This window comes from Sphaeramia orbicularis, chromosome 17, assembly GCF_902148855.1.
Source record: "Sphaeramia orbicularis chromosome 17, fSphaOr1.1, whole genome shotgun sequence".
NCBI lineage: Eukaryota > Metazoa > Chordata > Actinopteri > Kurtiformes > Apogonidae > Sphaeramia > Sphaeramia orbicularis.
Genome location: NC_043973.1, coordinates 32,586,645 through 32,608,856, shown reverse-complemented (window position 1 = coordinate 32,608,856; position 22,212 = coordinate 32,586,645). Strand labels below are relative to the sequence as shown.

The 22,212-nt window shown below is 37.5% G+C and overlaps 1 protein-coding gene across 1 annotated transcript in view; it reads right to left on the bottom strand.

Moving 5' to 3' along the window:
* LOC115437816 (phospholipid phosphatase-related protein type 4-like) overlaps positions 1 to 22,212 on the bottom strand; it is an 86,443-nt gene continuing 64,231 nt past the window's right edge. Inside the window, exons 6-11 of the mRNA XM_030161168.1 lie at positions 21,487 to 21,660; positions 16,083 to 16,218; positions 13,749 to 13,977; positions 5,698 to 6,313; positions 5,257 to 5,389; positions 1 to 2,705 (exon numbers count right to left, since the gene is read on the bottom strand). Coding sequence (XP_030017028.1) covers positions 1,771 to 2,705; positions 5,257 to 5,389; positions 5,698 to 6,313; positions 13,749 to 13,977; positions 16,083 to 16,218; positions 21,487 to 21,660 — 2,223 coding nt within the window. The 3' untranslated portion in view covers positions 1 to 1,770. The remainder of the gene's footprint in view (positions 2,706 to 5,256; positions 5,390 to 5,697; positions 6,314 to 13,748; positions 13,978 to 16,082; positions 16,219 to 21,486; positions 21,661 to 22,212) is intronic.

The window sequence follows — 22,212 nt, the reverse complement described above, 5'->3', positions numbered from 1 at the left end:
TGTTTTTTTTTTTTTTTTTGTGTTGGTACATATAAACATCATGTCCCGATTTCAGAAACCTGGATAAGCCCTTTTCCCGATTTTGAGAAACACACGCTGGGATAAATATCCTATTTTTTTTTTTTTTTTTGTTACTGTTTCTGTACAGTTCAGCTCAGTGATGTTAGAGAAAAATAAACACTGGAAGCAGCAAATGCATCTCACTTGTGGAGAAGTTAAGTCTTGTGTTTCAGATGGAATTCAACATGTGTTTCTGTTTTTTAAGCCCCTATTTTCACAGGACTAGTATAACTTATGGCCCTCTAGTGATTTGGAAATTAACCCCCTATATCTGGGATTTGCAAAGTCTGTTTTTTACTTGAATTTGCTGACATTATTCCCTGGTTCTGATGTTAAGTGACAAAAAAAAAAACAACATTCCTTACTGTAGCTGTCATGCATGTCATTCATCTTATCTTTTCAGATGCTGCTCTTTTGAAGGATTTGAGTTTGCTTTTTCAGAGAATATCCATGCCATATCATGACATCAGCCTCCTGAATTTCAATCCAAAACACTTCTAAAGCATGCGGTTATCATCACTGGTGCAGCCTCCATCATCCTCAACCAGTAAACAAAATAAATGTGTGGGACAAACAAAAAATGTCGCAAAACATACCATATTACAGAGATGATAAATTGCATGGGACTAATATTATCACAGTGGAAATGGTGGAATTTTACTTTGCAAATTACAGATATGGCACAGAATCAAGATCACAGACAACTTCCACAATTATTACAAATTACCTGGTTCCATGAGAAAAGGGCTTAAGTGCCTATTTATTTTGCTTGGTTTCTTTTTTCACAATATGGTTATTTATCAAATGTAATGTTATGTTAGATCTGAAAAAGATTACAAGATGTTACAAGACTTTTAAGATCTTTTTCAGACTACTACTACTACTACTGTTGTGCCTGGCCTGGAAATAGCAGAATACTGAAAATGTTTGCTGGTGGCCTTTTACAGCAGCTTCATGTTACTCTGATTTCCCATGTGCGTTTAATGCCCTCAGGGTTCTAAATTCAAGTGTTTTTTTTTTTTTTCTTTTTTTGTGCAAAAGGTGCGGCCAGTTTCAGATGGTTGACTTTAAGACTTTCAAAGACCTACAGAAACCCTGCACCCCACATCTACTGGACCAAGTAAGTTCCCAGTGGAAAAACTAAAGGAACAGCCCTACTAATAGTTCTAAGTTGTTCACTGTATGCCAAAGTGGCCTCATTTTTAACAGGAGATTAATGTAAGGGTAGGGCTTCACTATTCACAGGAACATCAGACTAAGCTGCTGGTTTGTGTAGTAAACATCAAACAGCATGCAGTAACCAGGACACCGTCCTGTTATGAAAGACCAGATTCTGTATGTTCCATGTAAACACCACATCCTGAATTTGATCAAAACCGGGAAAAGCCTCATAAATGGGATACTGATGCACATGTAAACACAATCATAGTGTCTGCCCTATGGCTTTTGACCCAGAGTGGATCATGGACCTTTCGCTAACAGGTTTTAAGCCTTTATTTTATATGAAAGCAAGACATAAACTATTCAACTGGGTACCATACCAGTAAGGGTGCTGGATGGACACAACTACACAGTGTGTCCTAATTGGCCAGAGGCAAAACACCATCCCATATTGGCATGTGGTGGTCAATTTGAACTAAACGTCCTCCCATTTTTGGCCCAAGCAGCATCTTGGTTATCACTTCATCACAGGACTGTGTTTAAGATCATTTATTCTTTATAGGCCAACCCCAGAGTAGGAGGCGGAGTGTGAGTCAGGATGGGACGGGGTAGGGTAGGCGGAGGCGTTGGACTGGGACGGGCAAACACCCCCTGCAGCTGCCTGTTGGTTGGGAGAGCGTGGTAGTTGGCGCTGTCTTGGAAACTTCTGAGGTTTTCGTGGAAACGGGTGCTGCTGTCGTTGTCAAGGCGGTTACTGTCGTCATACATGTGGTGGTTGTTTTGGAGGTCTGGGGTGGGACCTCGATCTGGAGCGTGGGCCATGTTGGAGGCGCTCTTCCTCCTCAGGGTAGATTCACGGCTGGACGAGGCCACAGATTGGCAGTCGGAGCCGCCGTCGCTGCTAGCGGCCGTCCCCTCCACTGGGGTAACTCTGATGGTGGTGATGGCCTGAGGGTGGGGGTGGAACGGCGGAGCGAAGGTGGTGTTGGGGGTGAATGGCATGTTGGAGCTGTTGGAGTTAGGGTTAAAGTTAGGATGAAAGTTGACATTATTGGGATTGTTGGGATTGAAAACAGGGTGTGGGAAGTTGTTATTGGGATGTAAAGGATGTAACGGGTGAACAACGTGAGGATGGTTAGTGTATATCATGCCTCCTCCTCCTCCCCCTCCTCCCCCTCCCCCTCCTCCTCCTGGTCCACCTCCACCTCCATCCCCCCCCCCTTCGCTCTCTGTTTCGGTCCCTGCCACACTCCTCCGTCCGTCCACCGACCCGCCATCTCTCAGCGAATCACAGCTGTCCGTGTGTCTGTTCAAGTCGTTGAGGGCGAAGGTGGAATGTCGGAGTGATGCCCGTTGTTCTGGTGGTTTCCACCTCCAGGAGCCGCTTCCATCGGTGCTCGGAGGTTTCACCACTGGTTTGTTGGATCTGGCCTCTGGGTGAGCTTCAACACGAACAATGCTGCCACTTCTTTCCAAACCTCCTCCTAATTGAACAGGACAAATGAAGGAGTCAGTCAAACCTCTTGCAGAAACTGCCGACCCCCTGCAGTATTTGATGATGCTGTAACACTCCAGTTCATGTTTAAAACACTAGGTTCGTACGGTGTGTGTGTGAATTCTAATTACATAACAGGAAAAAGATGCATATTTCATTTGGAATTAATAACAATTTCAGTATAGTTAACAGTAGCGATGGCACGATGGCAGTTTTCCTGCAGCTGAAATGTGCTACAGGCCTACTGCTGGTGGACTGTAGTATTATTACCCTGCCCCCTTAAGGGGAGGCAAGGGCTATTGTTTTTGGTTTGGTTTGAGTCTTTGTTTGTTAACACTTCAGCAGCAAAACTATTGGTTGAATTCATACCAAATTGGGTTTATAAATTGCCAGTGACCCAGAATAGATGCCATTACATTTTGGGAAAAGTAGGTCAAAGTTCCAATTTTTTATGAATTTTTAAAATCTTTTTTTCCATTTACTTGTAATGGCAGAAATTTGTCTATGCCGTCTATGTATATGCTGACATCAGCACACCCATAGACATGATGATGACAGCTGGATCGATGCCAAAATAAAATACAGTACAACATGTGTGAGGGGTGGGGTTTGTTGTACCTTGCACCACTTGTTAATATTGGAGTATTTTGGAGTATTTGACACTCTAACATGGAAATCCAGAGCCAAATGTTCCATCTTTCCTAGCTCAGCCTCTTTTTTACAAACACTCCAAGGAACTTTTAATTTTTTATTTCAGTGTTTGTCAGCACACAGCTCCATCTGCCTCATAAGAATTCTGCGGAATCTGAAAAGTCCTACCCTTCTACTAGGGACTTTTTCCTGTGGTGGAAAAAGGGCTTTTGAAGAATTGTCAACATAAACAGTACTGACCCATTATCATGTGTTCTGGGACTGCCCCAAGATGCACCAATATTGGAGGGATATTCACAGGACTTTAATATCGGTCTTCAAGGTTCATGTTCCCTATAACTTTGAAAATCTATGTTTGGTGATGTCTCAGTACTAGAATGGAGGGAGGATACCAAATTATTACAGGCGCTTTTAGCAGCCAGCAAGAAATCTATTACAAGAAGGTGGCTAAAGCCAACTCCACCAACATTAAAAGACTGGTACGAGACCGTCTTGCAAATTTTCAAAATGGAAAAATTGACTTACTCTATCAGAATCCAGAGGGATAAATTTTACCACACTTGGGACAAATGGATTAAATTTGTATCCTCTAGCCGCCCAGAATTTGTATCACTCCTCTAAGAATTTCTTCTTTATAATCTCCCTGTATTTATTCTTTGCGAATGTTTTACTTTTGCATAAACATGTGTAATTTTTAAAGAACCCAGAGGTATTGAAAACTGTAATTGTCTTTTTTTTTTAAGTGAGAAGTACCAAAACTGTAAGTACTCAGTTCATGTTTTTTTTTTTTTTCTGTTTGACACTGTTGTATGTATAAAATAAGAAAAACAAAAAGGACTCTAATAGATATCATATGTATGAATGTTAATGCAGAGATATCTTGCTCCTTTTCCAATAAAAACACAATTAAAAAAAAAACAAAACAAAACTGTACTGACCCTGGAACTGACCCTATGTATCTTGGATTTTAAGGCCTTTAAGGATTAAAATGACACAATGTTAATTGGTTAACAGCAGCTAACATTACACCTGGCATTTTCATCAGAGCTCTCACACAGCTCATGAAACAACCTGAGCTGTCATCCAGAGTAAACAGAACAACATAAATGTGAGGCTTCCATAAACAGAACAGGATAATAGAAGTAAATGAAATACTTCAAATATTCCATGAATAGCCTGTTGAAATGTTGCCTGTATCTAAGTGCACACTGATATGAACTCCAGTGAATCTAACACTACTGCTCACTTCATGAGAACTAAGTGAGCTGCGCTCTTTGTGGCTTCACTGTAATATTTACTGTAACTCAGCTTCAAACAGAGTCGGTACTCTCTGATCATCCAACTCTGGGAAAATGTCAAGTATCCCCAGAAGTATCAGTTATACTAAATTGGCAGTGAGGCTGGGAGGCTCTAAAGTTTCTCAGTAATGACTAATGTGTGTATGGCACAATCTGCTCAAAGCTGTCACTGAACGTTTGGCCATTTGCAAAAGTGATTTAATTATTCTTTAATTAGTTGAAATTTAGTTTAAAATTAACATAGTACCAGTTTTAGTCACATACCTGGTCTTTTATCAGCTCTGTTTGCAGTTCCAATCCCTATAGATAAACTGTAGGTGTTAAATGCTATGTCATGTGAAACTTCCAGAGCTACTAAGAGTCTTAACACCTTCATTTCTCTATAACCGAAAAACCAGAATTCTCTTCCATTTTATATCACAAATAATCCACATTGTATTATTCAGCAGTGCAAAGCTCAGTGTAGAAGGTTACAGGTTTTTAGAAAATGCAGGTTGTATCCTATGCAAAAAAGAAGTATTTGAATTGCTGTCGTTGTAATGTTGTTTTAATGTATAAACTAATGAATAACAGTGATGTATGAGCGCTGACCTCCACCTATGGCTCCGGTGGTGGAGGCCGGTGGTGATGGGTCCTGGTCTGTCAGTGCTCGGTACCGGATGGATCCGCCGTCCTCTGACCGAGGAGAGTGGAGGAGACCCTGCTGTTTGGATAAGGCTATCACCTGGAAAAGGAAGTAGCCAGTGAAATATTTTACCATGTGCTTTATTTTAGTTTATTCTTACCTCCTTTCTGCCCTGGGCCAGTATTACCTAGGGTCCTAAAGTATATGTCAGTAATTGCTGCCTGTGATCTGAATATGCAATTCTGCAATTTTGTAAACTACATATTCCACTGCAGATTACCTTTACATAATACTGGATAAGGTTTACACTGATCCATTTGTCAGCAAATCCTGATAATACTCAGACAGACAGAAAGATGGTAAACCTATTAAACAATAGAAAAGAATGACTACATGAGAATATTCACCTGCATCAGACGAGGCTGTCCACCTGCACTGAGTGGTCTGCAAGGAATCGTGGTCTTCTCAGCCACTCTGAGCCATTTTTCTCTCACTGACCCGCCCCCGTCCATAATGCTATCCTCTGATTCACTCTCCTGATCCTTGATGGCCATGTTTTCCTCCTCAGGTATGTGAACCAGCTGAGAGGATCCGGGTCTTGATTGGATGGACACTCTGGCTCCGCCTGTCAATCCGGTGTTGCCGTTATGGGTCAGGTGATTGTGATTGGCCATAGGAACGGAGCTAGCAGCGAGTTTCATGTACTGCACCGGGATGTGAGCCCCAGCACGCAGCTCTGCTTCCTGACCAGTGATTACAGGTATGTGAGTCCCAGCACGGAGCTCTGCCTCCAGGCCCATGGCAGATGGTTCAGAGGAACAGCGTAGCTCCATGTTCCTCTGTGGTGACGAGGAGGGGGCCGGCCTTATTCCATCCATCACCTGTAGTGACAGCTTCCTGTTGTCATTCTTGTTCTTCCACTGGCTCAGCAGCTGCTTTGACCGTGTTGAGTCCATTGAAGCGTGTATGGAGGCATGGCGTCGAGGAATCCGGCCTTCTTCTAATGACGATCCTCCATGGGACCTGGAGGATGAGGAAGAGCAAAAACTTCATCAAGACAGAGAAGTAAGTAGTAGTAAGAATGCATCAGATTTTCTAGTTACATACACTGAAACTGACATTGATTTTTGGTGGCGTCCTGTCAATATATGAAAGCTGTACTCTGTACTATAAATCTGCGAACCTGGGTCTATCTATGGATTTATCTTCCTCTTAGAGTTGCTGACCAGACATTGGCTGATAGTGAGTAATGTCTGACACACTGCATTCCATAGTAAAGTTACTGTACACATGTAAATGTTATATGCTTATACAATACAGTGCAAAAGCCTTAGACCTCCATAAGGTTTGTTTGAGCAGAACAATGACCACACATATGCATTTCTCAGTCTTTGTTGTAATATTTATACAACTGCCATATACAGCAAATCAGCACTAAAAACAAAAATGCATTTCAGAAAAAATTTGAATATTGTAGAAGCTATATGGGACAATCTGGACAGACTGAAGGATAACAATGCGAGCCTCTGGGTCATTCTGAAGGTGTGTTTAAGACAACATCCAGACAGTCAACAAAGAGAGTTGAACATTCACTGAATGCAAATGGAAGTCACACTAAGTACTGACTTTACCCACACAAGATGTTTAATTCTGATTGAATTTTATTTTGTGTGTGTGTTTCAACGCTGCATATAATTCCTACTTATTTCTTGTTAGAAATAAAGACATAACAAACTGCAAAAACCACAAAGATAAAGAATACCTAAGACTTTTGCACAGTACTGTAGATAGAAGTTAATACTCAAAAAAACATTAATACAGCTGAGACCTATGCCTTTATGAGATATACACAACTAGAACTGGATAAATACGTGGTTACAGTAGCAGTATCATACACTTGTTTAGTGCTGTATGTAAATGTAGACGTGTTTTACCCTCTAGCTCTGTCTAAACCTAACTGTCAAATGAACCAAACCTATTATATTTGTAGTATTTTTTATTATGTTTAACACAAATAACACCTATTATTTCTACCAGTGCATGACATTATTTGTGTGAGAGTTTTCCTTTTAAACTAATACATCATGACACCTATAGATATGTCACTGTCAGATCCTGTTTATGCTGTTTTTATCAGAAGGTACATAGACGCTGATTCAGGCGACTTGTTTTCCACACAGCAGGGGTGGATGTGTGAATATCCTTTCTTATTCAACACAGTTTCTGACATTGACTGTGATTTATCGCAGGTAATAAATACAAGACTAAGGACAAATACCTCAGACACCCGACTTTGAAAAGGAATGCTGAGCCAATGGATTTTTTTGTATTGTCAAAAAACTAACATTAAAACAAAACAAATGTGTTTGTTTTCCTCTATTTCTTCACCACACGATTCAGGCCAGTGTTCAGGCCAGTCTGGATTTTTACTAATGTTACGTAAACAGGAAGAAATAACACATTTATCTGGAAATAAACTCTTGCGGGACATGCAGGATACACTACAGGGATAACAGGACAGTTTAACACTTTTAAGTTAAAAATGTGAAAGCAGAATTAAGTGACAGTAAGCACAGAGTCCACATGTTAAGGCTAGTTCACTGTTTGTATAAAGGGATTAGCCGTCAGTTCACGAAATGCCTGGTTTCATTTTTTATCAGTTAATGTTGCAGTAAAATTTTTGTCATTTTTGCTCACTACAGAGACCACTAAAAATATTTCTCTTGTAATCCAAATAAAGATATTGTCATTAAGAGTAACACTAATAGCATTGATGAATAAGTTTCTCATAAAAGACACAATGAATCTGTGAAAGGATTGAATTTACACACCCCAACATTCTGCTTTTGTGAGTGGGATTCACAAACAAAAAACACCACATAAACAAAATGCCACATGAAAGAACAGAAGCCAATCATTTCTTATTTGGAGAGATAATATTTTCTTTAATTATCTTCCATACATTCATGGCCAAAAGTTTTGAGAATGACACAACTCATTTAAAGTAACATATTAAATATTTTCAGTTCAGTGGTGGCACACCAGTTACAGCGGCCCAATGTCCCTAATCATCGATCGAAATTTTGTTTGATGTACCCTGTGCTGTCAAATAACAATAAAGAAATCTGTAATCTGTTTTAAAGCAGAAGGAAATATGACCTGTAAAGACAACATGAAGACTTCAATTATCTATAGTCTTATTGTACATATTTCAATAGCAAAAATATTATGTACACTGATTTTTGATGTAAATCTCTGTTGTTTAACATCAGAAATTCCACTCCCCATAGACTGGAAGGTGGAATTCCAGTATAGATGCACATGTCTATTTATGACCTGAAGTCCTAAATAGACATGTCAAATGTGGTGTGATGTGTGTAAGTTTGTCCGAAAATAGAAGAGGCAAGTGTGATCTTTGTTCATTTACACCTTGTACTTTGTGACTTGTGCTGTGAAGCCAGAGTGCATTCTGGGTATTCCAGACAGACAACAGGCTGAAACCTTGTTTAGCCTCTTATATATTCTAACACAGACTTTTATCATACAGGCCTGATTTAGAGAAGGACAACTGTTGTGTTTCCAGACCTTGAATAATGCAAAGCTTATACCATAAATGAATATGATTTTATTATAACTACTGTACCTTGAAGAGCTAAACCTACTTTTATTAGTCTTTGGTTCATTTGTTTGTGTATTTGGACCCGAATAGTTCATAAAGTTTGAATTTGAACCCTCCAGGTGCTGCAAAACTGTCTTTATATTTATTTTGGCAAAAATTGAGTGGATTTCTACAACCCATTTTAATTCCTGCTTAATTTGTTACATCTATAACTAGTTACGTCACGACATTTGCACATATAAGGTCAAGACTTCCGACGAACATTTCTCCAAATAAGCCATCTTTGTTTGTCAGCAGCAGTGGTTGTACTCCATACTGAAAATATGTCCAGACTTTGAGCAGATTACCTAAAATGTTCAGTTGTTGGTTGAACAGGACAGAGCAGCACAGCCAATAACCTGTAGGGGGTGGGGCCTGAAGTGGCTCATTTGCATTTAAAGGGCCAGCGCTCAAAACCACCTTTCTGGTGTCATTAGTCAGAAATAGGGTTGAAGATGGACCTGTGGAGTTGAATTAATGAAGAATTCAGACCCAAGCATAGCATTTACACTTTATGTAGACCACAGGGAAATGTTTGAAAATGAATAATTCCATTTAAAAAAAGCTAAATGTCACTCCTTTAACAAGAAGGCGGTAATTACTAGGGGTTTGTATTGGCAAGAATCTGGTGATACGATACAAATTACAATACTAGGATCATGATATGATATATCACGATATACCATGATACTTTTAAAAAGCAATTTTTTGTATGTTTCTTTTTTTTAAATGATTATTTCCTTGAAGAATCAAGTTACACCAGAAATATGCTCAAATACTAAACACATTTTTATTTGATCAGAACAGGATCTAATGTTGTATCACTAAATTTTCCTGTGTTCAAACTTAAATTCTGTTTTACAGACATTACAGTTTAAGATTCTGTTCAAATGTTCATATTCTATTGGTTCATAACTAACATCATAGCATTATTTTTGTGCAAACCCAACAAAGGAACGAACATTATGGAGTGTTAAATAATAATAAATAAAATATAAACAAAAAAGAAAAACAAAAATGAACCTCAACAATATCTGCATTTGGATAAACACCTAAAAATATCGCTATATTACTTTTTAATATCGACACAGTATTGTGAAATGAAATATCACGATATATTGCAGAACTGATATTTTAATTACACCATAGAGTACTGTCTACGATCCAAAACAAACACAGTATCTTGTGTCGAACCAGGGCCTTCATCCAAATCTGAGTGCTGTGCTGTAGCTGCCTCAGTTCTTCACAGTTCAGCTCCGACAGTTGGATATTACATGTCAGCCTCAGTCAGTAACTTTCTTCCAGAAAATCCAGTATTCTCTCTGGCTCTGCTCTTGCCACATGGTACAAGTGGGTCTCACAACAGATTACTGCACAGTGACTGAGTTTTGGCAGCGTTAAAGTTAGCGACAAATGGAGCAGCCGCCATTTATTTGGAAACAAAATGGCATTCTGACAACACAGGCCCAGACAGTCGACCCTCATCCTTAAAAGCGTTACACTCTGCATGTGCTCTAAGTATGTTTGTGATGGAGACTGATGCCCTTCTCTCTGAAGTACAGAAGCACTGCGAGCTAAAAACAGGGCACCTAAAATTAAATTAGCTTGGGGAGCAGGTAAGACATTTGCTTACTGTGTTGTTCTCTACTTTTTCAGATCCATTTAATGAAAAACATAATAAGACGGGGAGCCACACAGCACCATAGGGACAGATTGAGCACATAATCCTTGTCACTTTGGGTGCCGCTGCTTCCTTAATACCAAATTGAACTCTACCATTTAATCATTATTGACACCCTCTTTTGTGTCTCTTTTATTTGTCACAGTCAGTTCTGTGGTAAGTTACTTTAACACCTGTGAGCGCTGTAGGAAAATGCCAAAACCCCCGCTAGGCTCCACAGAGCACTGTATTTTTTAGTCCTGCTTTCACATCAAGTTGTTTTCACAGTTACACCCACACAGGCTTGTATGCTTCTTCCTCAGATGAACAGGCAATTCTTTCACATTTCTGGTCTTTTTAATAATTGTAGGAGAGAGTAGACAGACTGCTCAGGATTCAGACAAAGCAGTGGAACATTACAAAAAACCAACTAGAAGGAAGGCAGATAAGACAAAAATGCCAATGGGGTAAACAAATTTGGCATGGGTAGATTTCTTCAAACTAGAATACAAGTCTCACTGCTTAAGACCATAACACATCTAATGGGGAATATAACAACATTTAAGCTAGTTGTGATTGTTCAAGCTACAAAGACACAGTTATTTGAGACAGAATATCTCTAAGTCTTTTAAAATAAGGAAACCAATTCTGTTTCTCCACAGGGACATTATGAAAATCGTGTTTCATTGTTACTTGTTAAATCTAGGTCAACATTAGCTGGAAAATCTTATCATGACAAACTTAGATATATTTTCTTACAATTACTTTTCTTATGAATGGAGGCAAAACGAAGTTAACTATTCCTACAGTTTTAACACCTGTTTCTGTGCAAAGTTCACTGTAAATCTCATCATACATGTCAGTATACGTTCATTCAGTATCTCTTGTCTGCATTGCTAGTTGTGTTATGTTTGATATCATCACCTTCCTGAAATAATAGCTTAAGTTTGACAAAAATGACCTTTTTTTGCCTAAATCATCAAATCAAAGTTTTTTTTGTTTCCTGAAATGTCTCAAAAAAATTACAGGAATACACTATACACCATTGGTTCATCTTTTTGTGTGTTGTTTTGTGCATGTGTAGACTGAAGACTGCAAATAAACAAATAATGTAACATGCCTGTTGAAAATAAAGACGTTAGGAGTAGAAAAGATAGATATTTGTGTTAAAATGAAGGGGGTAAAAGTAAAAAGTCATCCGAAAAATACTCAAGTAAAGTAGAGATGCCAATTAAATTGTACTCGCAATTACAATAAAGTGTTCATACTATGTTACTTTCCACCAGAGGAGATTTCTCCCAGACTGCAGTGGAAGCTCAGCTTCCCCTAAAATGACTCAAATTAAATGGTTAAATCTGTTCGGTTGTGTTGACATTTCATTGACTCCAAATGTGTTAGAACACGTTCATCTCACAGACGAGTTCGTTCAGAATCAGCTTTATCACAAATCATCAGACTGGATGTTGTTCACTTCTCCTCCATTCCCGTGTCTCTGTTTTCTCATTCGATCTCTGCTCAGTGCATTTGTCCGTAGACTCTCAGCGTCCATGCACTTCAATGGGACTGAGTGGAACAGTTTTTGCCTCAAAACTGGACGCTAATTGGATAAATGCCACCATGTTGTCCCGCCCCCGGACGCTTGGCATCTCTGGGGGTGAATGGAGCTGTGGGCGGAGCTCGGCCGGGCTGGACGCTGAGCTTTCACGTGCTGATTGGAGGATCAGTCGAAAGGCTGAATCCCATTTGATTGACAGCTGTTTTCAGATCTACTCCTTCACTGACACAGTTCAGTTTAATACCGTCACACATTCTGCTGTGAAATGGAGAGAGAAACCACTACCAAATGACTTGTTCATTTCTTGCACTGTAAATAAAATACACTCATTGGACTTCCTTGTTTCAATTTAACATAATTTCAGCATTTTCTTGTTTAGTTGGTAGGATAAGGTCACTGACCATTTTCTTAAAAAGGATCGGAGGGACGAATTTATGTTTAAATAACTTGACTTTTTTTTGATGTAAGCCGACAATGAGCTTCCCCTGTCTGAAAGATGAGCAGCCACCACTGCTTTCCACCTGTGGCAATGAAAAATATCCTTGACTAGATTATTTTTATTTACAGAAAATTACTTTTCTGTAAGTTAATTTTTGCTGTAAAATTGTGGTTTAATAAACAACCTTTGCATAAATACTGAATCAGCATTGAAAAAACGTGATGAATATGACTTTCTACAGTATCTATATGAATGATGTATCTAAATCAACAGCCCAGTCATTTAGATTCATTTAAGTAACTTCTAATCTTCCGTGACCACAGAGAACAGTGACGACAGGACTAAACCTTTCTGTCTCATTGTGTATCTGCAGTGGCCAATAGTGGCTGACTCAGCCAGTATGTGGGATAATGTCAATGAATGAAAAGGACCTCAGAAAGCACTTATCACCATCAGACAACTTTTCACCTGCGCAGAGCCTGAAATACGAGGCAGAAAAGTTTGATCCTTCTATTACCCTTCTAAGGTACAAGACATCGAACCAAACCATTTAAGATGGAGGAAACGTCTGAGCCAGTGGAGGGGAAAGCAGCTCATTACACCATTAGAAGTTTTACCATTTATCAAACTGATGAATCAGGTGCTTAAACCTGAACTTGTGCACATGTGGGGAAGAGCTTAAACACTGAATAAAACATTTATTTTCCTGAACTTCTTGGGCCTGATTCAGTTGGAGTTTGTGCTGCTGATGATTATGGCTCCCTCACTGTGTTTTCAAAGAACTTCTAATGAGAAAAAGTTTCACAAATTTAACAGTCATTACACTTGAAAACCCTCAGCCTTCAGTCCACGCCAAAGTTTTTGCACATATGGACGGACGACAAACTGATGACCCTACCCTGCAGCGAGGGCAAAAATCAGAACAAGTCAGCCAGACTTACAGAAAAACCAGCCAAGATCCTTTTAATTATCTACTTTTTGAGTTATATCTTGTGTTGAACACTGAAAATGCAAAAATAAAGTTTGGTACCAAATGGTTGCGTTAGAAACACCAGTTGAACTGTAGGTGTTACAATGCATGTGTCAAACAAAGCTCCATCCTTTTTCTGTCCAAACTACAGTATGAGCTCCATAAACAGCTGTTACCTTGGCAGAGTGCTGCTGCTGAAGGTCATCATGTTGTCACGGTTACCCAGCGGACTGGATGGAGTAATCACCTCCACCTCGGCGCTGGCTCTCTTCAGATTGGACAGAGACGGCTCTCGGTAGGAGGAGCTCCGCGTCAGGATCGGCTCAGGTGGGTTCGGAGACAAAGTGTGGGAGGAGGTCCTGGTAATGATGGGCTCTGGTTGGCTGGGAACTAGAGTGTGGTGGCCTATCAGAGGACAACAAGGGTCAGACTCTTTAATTGTACACATATAAGGGGACTAGCTTTGTTTTGTTTTTTTTCTTATGTTAACCCTTTATTGGGCAAGTGACTATTTTTTTTGTAATTTCCACGCAGTGAGTCAACAATCTCAGGTCCAATGTGGTCTACAGGGTCTACAAGGTCCACCTCTGCATGAACAGTGAGTTTAAGTCACAGGTGTCAAACATGCAGCCTGGGGGTCAAATGCAGCCCGCCAAAGGGTCCAGTCCAGCCCTTGGGATGAATTTGTGAAATACAAAAATTACACTAAAATATTAACAATCCTTTTAGTTCAGGTTCTACATTCAGACCAATTCAATCTCCAGTGGGTCAGACCAGTCAAATACTATTATAATAACATATAAATATGACAACTCCAAATGTTTCTCTTTGTAAATGTAAATATTTTCATGTATTTTCACTAAAACAAAGTATAATTTCGCAAAAAATGTGAATAACCTGAACAAATATGAACAACCTGAAATTTCTTAAGAGAAATAGGTACAATTTTAACAATATTCTGCCTGTTACTCAATGTTTTGTGCATTTGTAGATCCACTGTGATCTGTAAGTTATAATGTACATGTGGAAATGATAAACTGAAGCTGAATATTGTTAAAATTACACTTATTTTTCCAGTTTGTTCATGTTATTCACATCTTTTGAAAGGACAGTTTGCAGATGTCAACCTTTTCATAAAGTAAATTTATCTTTTTTTGCTCTAAAACATTGAGAAAAGTTTGGAGTTGACATTATTTATATATTATTATGTTATTATTTTACTGGTTCGGCCCACTGCAGATCAAATTTAGCTGAATGTGGAACTGAACTAACATGAGTTTGACACCCCCAGTTTAAGTGCTTTATTAGGTACCATGAAGCAATGGTACTAATGTAAGGAATGATGTTTAAAGTGATAATGTGTGTGCGGACAGGGGTCTGGATCAGCACTTATGTTGGTCTAATGTTCTAAAAGTGATGTTCTAATGTTCTAAAATACATGTTCCGTTCACCTTAAGTGTGTTTTTCTTGTATCTTTTATATATACTTCTTGGAATTTTTTTTTTTTTTTTTTTTTTTTTGCCACTTACGGGTAAGGAACCAAATATGATTTTTTAATTTTTTTTTTTTTTATTTCACCAAAGTAATAAAGTCTGTTCAGATTATGATACTTAGCGACATCCAGTGATGCAGTGAACTGAATACACCCTCCTCTCTACTACAGCGACCACAACAAATGCAAAAAGGTTTGAGTCAGTGCTTGCAGGTCGACACTCAGACATAGGTAACAATAAAGTATTTTAATGTTGGATGACACCAACTAAAAAATAAGAAGTGTTAGAATCCTCATGGACTCTGTTAAATGTGATGTGTTTCCTGTAGATTATAAACGGCTCATTACATGGTAACAAAAACCTGTTTCACATTTTCAGGTGATTATACACTAACTAAAAAGTAATTCTGAGCATTTTTATTTACAGCTCAAATGCTTAAATGCTCAGTATTTTGAGAGCATCAGCTTATGAGTAATGAAATCCTATCTGACATGGCTCAGGCAGAACTTATGTTTACAGGCGATGTTCACATTAGTCACATTTGAACATTAGTAGAAGGGATATGGAGCTTTTGACAAGTGACTGAATGAGTGGGCTGTTACACTGAAACAAGTCGCACAATCCTCTGAAAGTGAACACTGTTGGACACATTTCACATAATCTAACTTAACAAAATACTTAACATAGTCACACATGTTTTGGGATATTTAAATGACAAAATATTACATAATATGACTTTTTTTTCTTGATGCCATTTCAGACCAGCCCAAACAAAACTGAGGAAGAAAATGACATGAATTACTGTGATATATTTGAGCCTTTATTAGAGACAGTAGAGACGACATGCAGCACAGGACCTGGGCAGGGAATCAAACCCTCAGCCTACGTGGTGTGCTGTCTACCAGGACGCAATGTTCATGCACACTTAATTTTTTAATTAAGACTTAATTTTTAGACCGAATGTGTCCTTTAAGACTCTGGGGGAACCTGCATTTCATCTGGCGTGGACAGTGTTACCTGGGTGACTGTTGCTGACTGCTGATTGGCTGACATTGGGTAAGGAGGACAGGGGGGGTTCTCTCAGAGTGGGTAGAGATGGTCGAGTTCTGGAACGATCTTCACTTGGTTGGAAATTCCCCACTGCATACACACCCTACATGCAAACACATGCAGACACAGGGTATTGTTAATAGCATAACATGGAAACTTGAACACATTTGTCTTCATTTAGTACACCACTCTGCATCATAATTACCTCTGCCAGGAGGTACTGTGATCACTTTGCTTTGTGTGTTTGTGTGTGTGCGTATTTGTTTGTTTGTGTGCAAGATAACTCAAAAAGTTATGGACGGATTTGGATGAAAATTTCAGGAAATGTTGATACTGGCACAAGGAAGAAGTGATTAAATTTTGGTGGTGATTGGGAGGGGGGGGGCAGATCTGTCTAGGCGGAGGTCTGTGCTCTCCGAGTGCTTTTCTTGTTTTGTTCATGTTGCTTATTATTTTGTTGATGTATTTTTCATTTTTGTTCATTTTATTGATCACTTTGGCTGTTTTTATTCATTTTATTGCTTTTGTTTTTCTTTTTTACTTAATTTTAATCAATTTTTTGCTTCTTTTCCCACTTGGTTTATTATTTTGCAGGTTTTTTTAAAGAAATTTTTATTCATTTCATTCATTACTTTGACTCTTTGTTAATTTTTTTTGCTCATTTTATTCTTTTTTTTTTACTTTATTTTTCCAAATTTTGCTTATTTTTTTTCACATTATTTATTATTTTGCAGGTTTTTTTTTTTTTTTTTTTTTTCAATTATTATACATTTTTGTTAATTTTATATCCACTGTCATTGATCCAACTCCATGGGTTTTACTGGTGAATAAATGCCTTATTACCTCCGCCAAGGAAGTTATGTTTTTGCCGGCATTGGTTTGTCTGTCTGTCCGTCTGCGTGCAAGATAACTCAAAAAGTTATGGACGGATTTGGATGAAAATTTCAGGAAACATTGATACTGGCACAAGGAAGAAATGATTACATTTTGGTGGTGATTGGCGGGGGGGGGACGGACTGATCTGCCTTGGTGGAGGTCTGCGCTCTCCGAGTGCTTCTCTAGTTAATATAAAGTTATTTCTACAGATTCTCAGGAGTACATTTATTGTCTTCAGTGTAACAATAACAATAACAATAGTTTATTACTGTAAGGCACATGTCATCCATAAAAAAACCAAGATATACAAAAGAATATATTATCATCTGTATGCATTTCTTCTTATTTTCTCGTATACATAATAGAAGGATTTGTTACATCTTCTGTGCTGATTCTGAGGAGCCCTAAAATCATCATGGTTTAGTAAATTTCACATGTGAGTACAAGCAGAGACTTCTGCTTTGACCCTCTGCAGAACTAAATCACTGCAGCACAAAATCAAGAGGAAGCTGCCAGTCAGTTTCAATGGATTTTTTCTTTTTTCTTTGATGGTGGTTGACACAATGCCAAACTAGCGAGCTTAAAATAGCCCCAATTAAGTATTATTTCTAGAGCATCATCATCTTTTCTGCATGAAACACTGAAGAGGAAAACACACTTTTCGATCGATAGTATTTGCAAAAGGCTTGCACCAGTGTAACATATTTAGTTCACACCGGTGTTTGTACGTGACCTCATGAGGAGATGTTCAGCGTACTACTTCACATTTCTGCAGCCAACGCTTCTTCCTGCAGGAGGCAGGACAACAACAGTGTAGGCAGTGGAAAAGGGCTGGTGTGTCGGTGCGTGTTTGTGCTTCAGCTCATGTCTGTGTGCGTTTGTGTGTGTATATTTGAGTGTGTGTGTGTGTGTGTGTGTGTGTGTGTGTGTGTGTGGGTTGAGGGGTGATGATGAGTGGGAGGTTTTAAATATACTGTGTGAGTATCCGTCAGTTTCTGCTCAGTAGAGCATCCATGTCTCTTTCCACCTGCAGATCTAGACTGAAGAGGACATGGAGCCAAATGTACTGCAGCAACGACAGTGATACAGTTTCTGTTGATTACGTACATGTGGACACAAGCACCACAATCTGAACTTTTGTAACCGTACCTTATACACCTGTAGTCTGTCTGTTTTTAAAGCCCTTCTTCAAACCCATGTTTTCTCCTTGGCTTTTGAAACTATGTGAGATGTTTGAAGGTACTATCTTTATTCTATTGTTTTTATTTGGTAGTGGTTTATTGTTCTTATTTATCTATTTTATTTATTTATTTATTTTGTTGTTTTTAATTGTATGGCTTTTTAATCTATTCTTTTATTGTATTCTTCTATTTTGGTTTGAATTTTTCTTCTGTACAGAACTTTGGTCCACTGCAGTTGTTTTAAAGTGCTTTACAAATAAAGTTGGATTGGATTGGATTGGAATCTCACTAAAGGTACACACATATATGTTTTGTTTTGCATGTTGTTTGGAATTCTGCAATATCTGTCTTGCAAAACACCACAGAAGTGACTTGAAATCTCTTGCAATCTTTGGAAAAACACTGCAAAACATACATGAAATTGGCAACACAGTCATTAAAGGGGGATGTAAAAACACTAGGTTGGTGTCAGGGTTGGAAACCACAAAGGGATATTTTCCCTTTCCTAAGTAGGGATGTAACGATATGAAAATTTCATATCACGGTTATTGTGACCAAAATTATCACGGTTATCATTATTATAGCACTATAATTGAAATTGTGCTCAAAATGTTCAGAAAGTACTAATACACACACTGAAATAATTTAACCAAGTTGTATTTAAAAAATAAAATAAAATAATAGGATGCACTTTCTGTGTCAGAAACATTCAAATATTAACCCTTAGTGGTCTGAGCCTATTTTGTCTGTTTTTCAGTCCTTTTGGTTTTGCCTTTATATACTATATAAACAAATGTTTACTATACCCATGTTTGGGATCTGTGTTTTTTTCAGCACAACTTCATCTATATGATCTGCTTATTATTTTTTTTCACTTTAACCTACTATAAAAACATAAAAGGCCAGAAAACACATACACAAAAAAAATATAAAATCCAATTTGAAAAATGTATATAATTTATTGCATAAATAACACAAAGATGCTTAATGAATCTTTTCAAAGACTTTAAAAGTGAATATTGGTTCCAAATATTAGGTATAGAAAATCAAAATTGTAATAAATTAAAACTATACTCAAATATTTGACATAAAAGCAGATCTTTACATAGGGTTTTCTCCCCTAAAAGTGCGGTAATCAAACACGGTTATCATGAGAATTAGAATTTAAACGGTAATACTAACCGTCTGCAATTTTACCGCAGTTTATCGTTATACCGGTAATTGTTACATCCCTATTCCTAAGTTAATAAGTCAGACGGATCCATGGTTAGGTCATAAAATACAGCTTTTTCAATGCTAAATTTTTCGATTTAACAAAAAAAAAGAATTGCATTACACTTATGCTATAAAACTTGAATACTTGCCAATAAGCAAATAAATATTAAAAAAAATGGGTAAAATAATTACCTCAAAATCTAACTCAGGGAAAATGTGAGGTTTTTTTTAACCACTGTACACATGAACCCATCCTGTGTGTGACTACCTGTACATGTAAATTCACCTGTCTGCCTTCAAAACAAAAGCATCATTCACTGTAACACAAAGGACTTCAAGAATTTGACCCAAGACTAATATGCTATAACATATATATAACAGAGAATCAGCAGGTTTGATGAAGCTAAATGTAGGATTTTTTCATATATTTTTCAAGGTGTCTTTGGTTAAATTTAAGACCTTACATTCACATAAATAAAAGTATAATGGACCACATAGTCATTGCCTTGAACTGCTCTTTACCATGTTTCAATCCAGCTAACGTTACATTTTCCATTTGGCTAAGGTTTCTGCTACTGATGTCGAAGCTGCTACAGCTCATACCTGAGGAATAAGAAGTAATTTTAGGGCAATCATATTTTAAGACTTTTTAAGGAGCCTGTATAAATCAACAGACTAATACACAAACAAAACCTCAAGAAAATAATAAGCAAATGTTTATATAAATATAACAAAAACAACAAAAAGCTCCAACAAGTGCTGATCATTAAGACCAGAGGTGTCAAACTCATTTTAGTTCAGTTCCATATTCTGCTAAATTTGATCTGCAGTGGGCTGGACCAGAAAAATAATAACATGATAACCTATAAATAATGACAACTCCAAATTTTTGTCTTTGTTTCAGTGTAAAAAAAAAAACCCATAAAATTACGAAAATACTTGCTTTTATAAACTATCAAAAAAAAAAAAAAAAAACCTGAAAAAACTGAAATTTAAATTAAAAAACGTAAGAACATTTTGTGCGATTTTAATAATATTATTCCTCAACTTCTCATTTGTCCATGTGCATTATGGATCAGATCTACAAAGACACTAAACACTGAGGAACAGGAAGAAAAATAGTTCAAATTTTGCTGAATTTTCTTTAGACATTTCAGGTTGTTCATATTTGTTCAGGTTATTCACATTTTAGTGTTACAGGATAGTTTGTAAACGTAAATATTTTCCTAATTTAATGTTATTTTTTGCACTAAAACAAAGAAAAAAAATTAAGTTGTTAATTCTAGATTTTTTTTTGTGGCTTAATTCAAGATTTTTTTTACTTAATTGAAGTTTGTTTTTTTTGTTTTTACTTAATTGAAGATTTTTTTTTTTTTTTTTTGGCTCAATTCAAGATTTTTTTTTTTTTACTTGAAGATTTTTTTTGGCTTAATTCAAGATTTTTTGCTAAATTTGAGATTTTTTGACTTAATTGAAGATTTTTTTTTCTGCCTAATTCAAGATTTTTTCCTTAATTCAAGCTAAGTTTTTTTTTTATTTAATTTAATTCAAGACTGTGGAATTTTTGCACTTGGCAAAAACATCCCAGGGGCTGAACTGGACCCTTTGGCGGGCTGCATTTGGCCCCCGGGACGCATGTTTGACACTCCTGATTTAGACATTGAAATAACACAAAAATATAAAGCTTTTAACCACAAATTCAAGTTTTCTGCTCAAACAATATTCATGAAAATGTATAAAGATGTGTGTGTGTCCTGTATGCACTGACGCTGATGAGATTTATTGAACTCTGGCACTTTGGTATTGAACTGTGCTATCACACTATAATACATTTGATGACATTCAATAGTCTCTAAACAGTTTTCACAGTGGCATGACAGTAATACATTTCCACACCAAGCCCTAAATGTTGAAGAACACAAAGCATCATTCAGCTGACAGGAAAATACTGCCGTAAACGGTGCAATTTGCAACACAATGAATTAGACGATAAGGGGTATAATATGAAATGACAGAGATTTTCCAATTGTCGCATGATATATACCATTAAACGCAGAGAGCTACATATGTAGAGAGAAAGTCTGTGCACATACACATACCAGATAAACGGCGATGGCACCTCCCAGTAACCACCCGCAGTAGACGTCGACTGGGTGGTTTCTGAACTGGATAATGCGGGTTAAACCGGCGAGGATGGCCAACATGACAAACGAAAACACCAGGAGAGGCTTCAGCAGCTTGGCCGAGTCTGTCAGCACCGTGTTGAAGTACATCTGAAAAACACACAAGTTCACTGCTTAATATGAAAATAAACACAATAGGGATGTAACGATTACCGGTGTAACGATAAACTGCGGTAAAATCGCAGACGGTTGGTATTACTGTTTAAATTCTAATTCTCATGATAACCGTGTTTGATTACTGCCCTTTTAGGGGAAAAAACGCCTATGTAAAGATCTGCTTTTATGTCAAATATTTGTGTATAGTTTTAATTCATTACAATTTTAATTTTCTATACCTAATATTTGGAACCAATATTCACTTTTAAAGTCTCTGAAAAGGTTCGTTAAGCATCTTTGGGATCTGTTTTTTCAGCGCAACTTCATCTATATCATCTGTCTATTATTTTTTCACTTTAACCTACTATAAAAATATAAAATGCCAGAAAACACACACACAAATAAATAAAATCCGGTTTGAAAAATGTATATGATTTATTGCATTTATGCTGCTCAAGTTGAGTCCCATCAATATCCTGTGATAACTACCCTTTGATCTCAATTAAGAGGAAATATTTTCCAGAGAATGGAATATTCATGTATACC